The sequence below is a fragment of the Condylura cristata genome, unplaced genomic scaffold (genome assembly GCF_000260355.1).
Source record: "Condylura cristata isolate star-nosed mole 26May11 unplaced genomic scaffold, ConCri1.0 scaffold00074, whole genome shotgun sequence".
NCBI lineage: Eukaryota > Metazoa > Chordata > Mammalia > Eulipotyphla > Talpidae > Condylura > Condylura cristata.
This window is the reverse complement of record NW_004567175.1, coordinates 244,349-245,259: the sequence shown is the minus strand read 5'-3', so window position 1 is coordinate 245,259 and position 911 is coordinate 244,349. Positions and strand designations below refer to the sequence as shown.

Below are 911 nucleotides of genomic sequence, written 5' to 3'. Positions count from 1 at the left end.
CTCCGTCTGCTGCGGGCACCATGCCCCATGCCGGCCCCCCGCCCTGGCCACATCCGGGGCGGCTCAGGGGTGACGGACTGTGACGGCCAGCAGTGGCTGTGGCCAGTGGGCGCCGTGCCCTCGGCCTCTGCGCCCCAACTCTGCCTGCTTCTGCGAGGGGTCCCAGCAACGTGGACGGGGTCTGAGCCGGGGAGGGATGAGCAGGCCGGCCGGTCAGTGGGCGGCCGAGGTGGCCAGGGCAGCTCGGCCCACTCGGCCCACGCCCCCGCCTCAGCCGTGGACAACTGGGCACTGACCTCGGGGTGCTGGCCGAGGCCTGTCCAGGCCACGGCCCTCTGTGGGCAGCTGCAGGTCCCACTCGCCTGGCCGCCAGGAGGGCCCCAGGGGGGGCACCGGCCGGCCCTTCCGGTCTGACCTCAGGCCCACGGCCTCTCGGCCACGCTCCACTTGCCGTGGGAGGGCATTTCCGTGCCTAGGTGGGGTCACCTCTTGGTGACCTGTGGAGGTCTGCAGGCAAGGGGAGCAGGGCTGGGCCCCACCTGGCACGTGCCCAACCCCGCCGGCACCCTCGCCGGGCGGCTCCTGCAGGCCAGGGGCAGGGCCAGCTCAGCAGCCCTGCTGGACTCTCTGCAAAGGGCCACGCGGGTCCAGTCGATGCCTGTCCTGGGCCTTCTGCGAGCCCCTCCGGGCCCGGTGGCCATGGCCCTGGGTGCTGACCCTGTGGGGCCTGGACATCCCCTCAGCCCATGGCTGCCATGCAGCGCCCTCAGCTCAGTCCTGGCAGGAGTGTGGCTATGCACCGTGCCCAGTGTCTATGTCCAGCGTCTCTGTCCAGCGTCTGTGCCAGCATCTGTGCCTGCGTCTGTGCCCACTGTCCAGTGTCTGTGCCCAGCATCTTCCCAGTGTCTGTG

The 911-nt window shown here is 71.5% G+C and overlaps 1 protein-coding gene across 1 annotated transcript in view; it reads right to left on the bottom strand.

Annotated features, from left to right (window-relative positions):
- Positions 1-701, bottom strand: part of ADGRA1 (adhesion G protein-coupled receptor A1) — a 5,140-nt gene extending 4,439 nt beyond the window's left edge. The window contains exons 1-2 of the mRNA XM_012734816.1: positions 567-701; positions 297-507 (exon numbers count right to left, since the gene is read on the bottom strand). Coding sequence (XP_012590270.1) covers positions 297-507; positions 567-701 — 346 coding nt within the window. The remainder of the gene's footprint in view (positions 1-296; positions 508-566) is intronic.
- Positions 702-911: the final 210 nt, after the last annotated feature.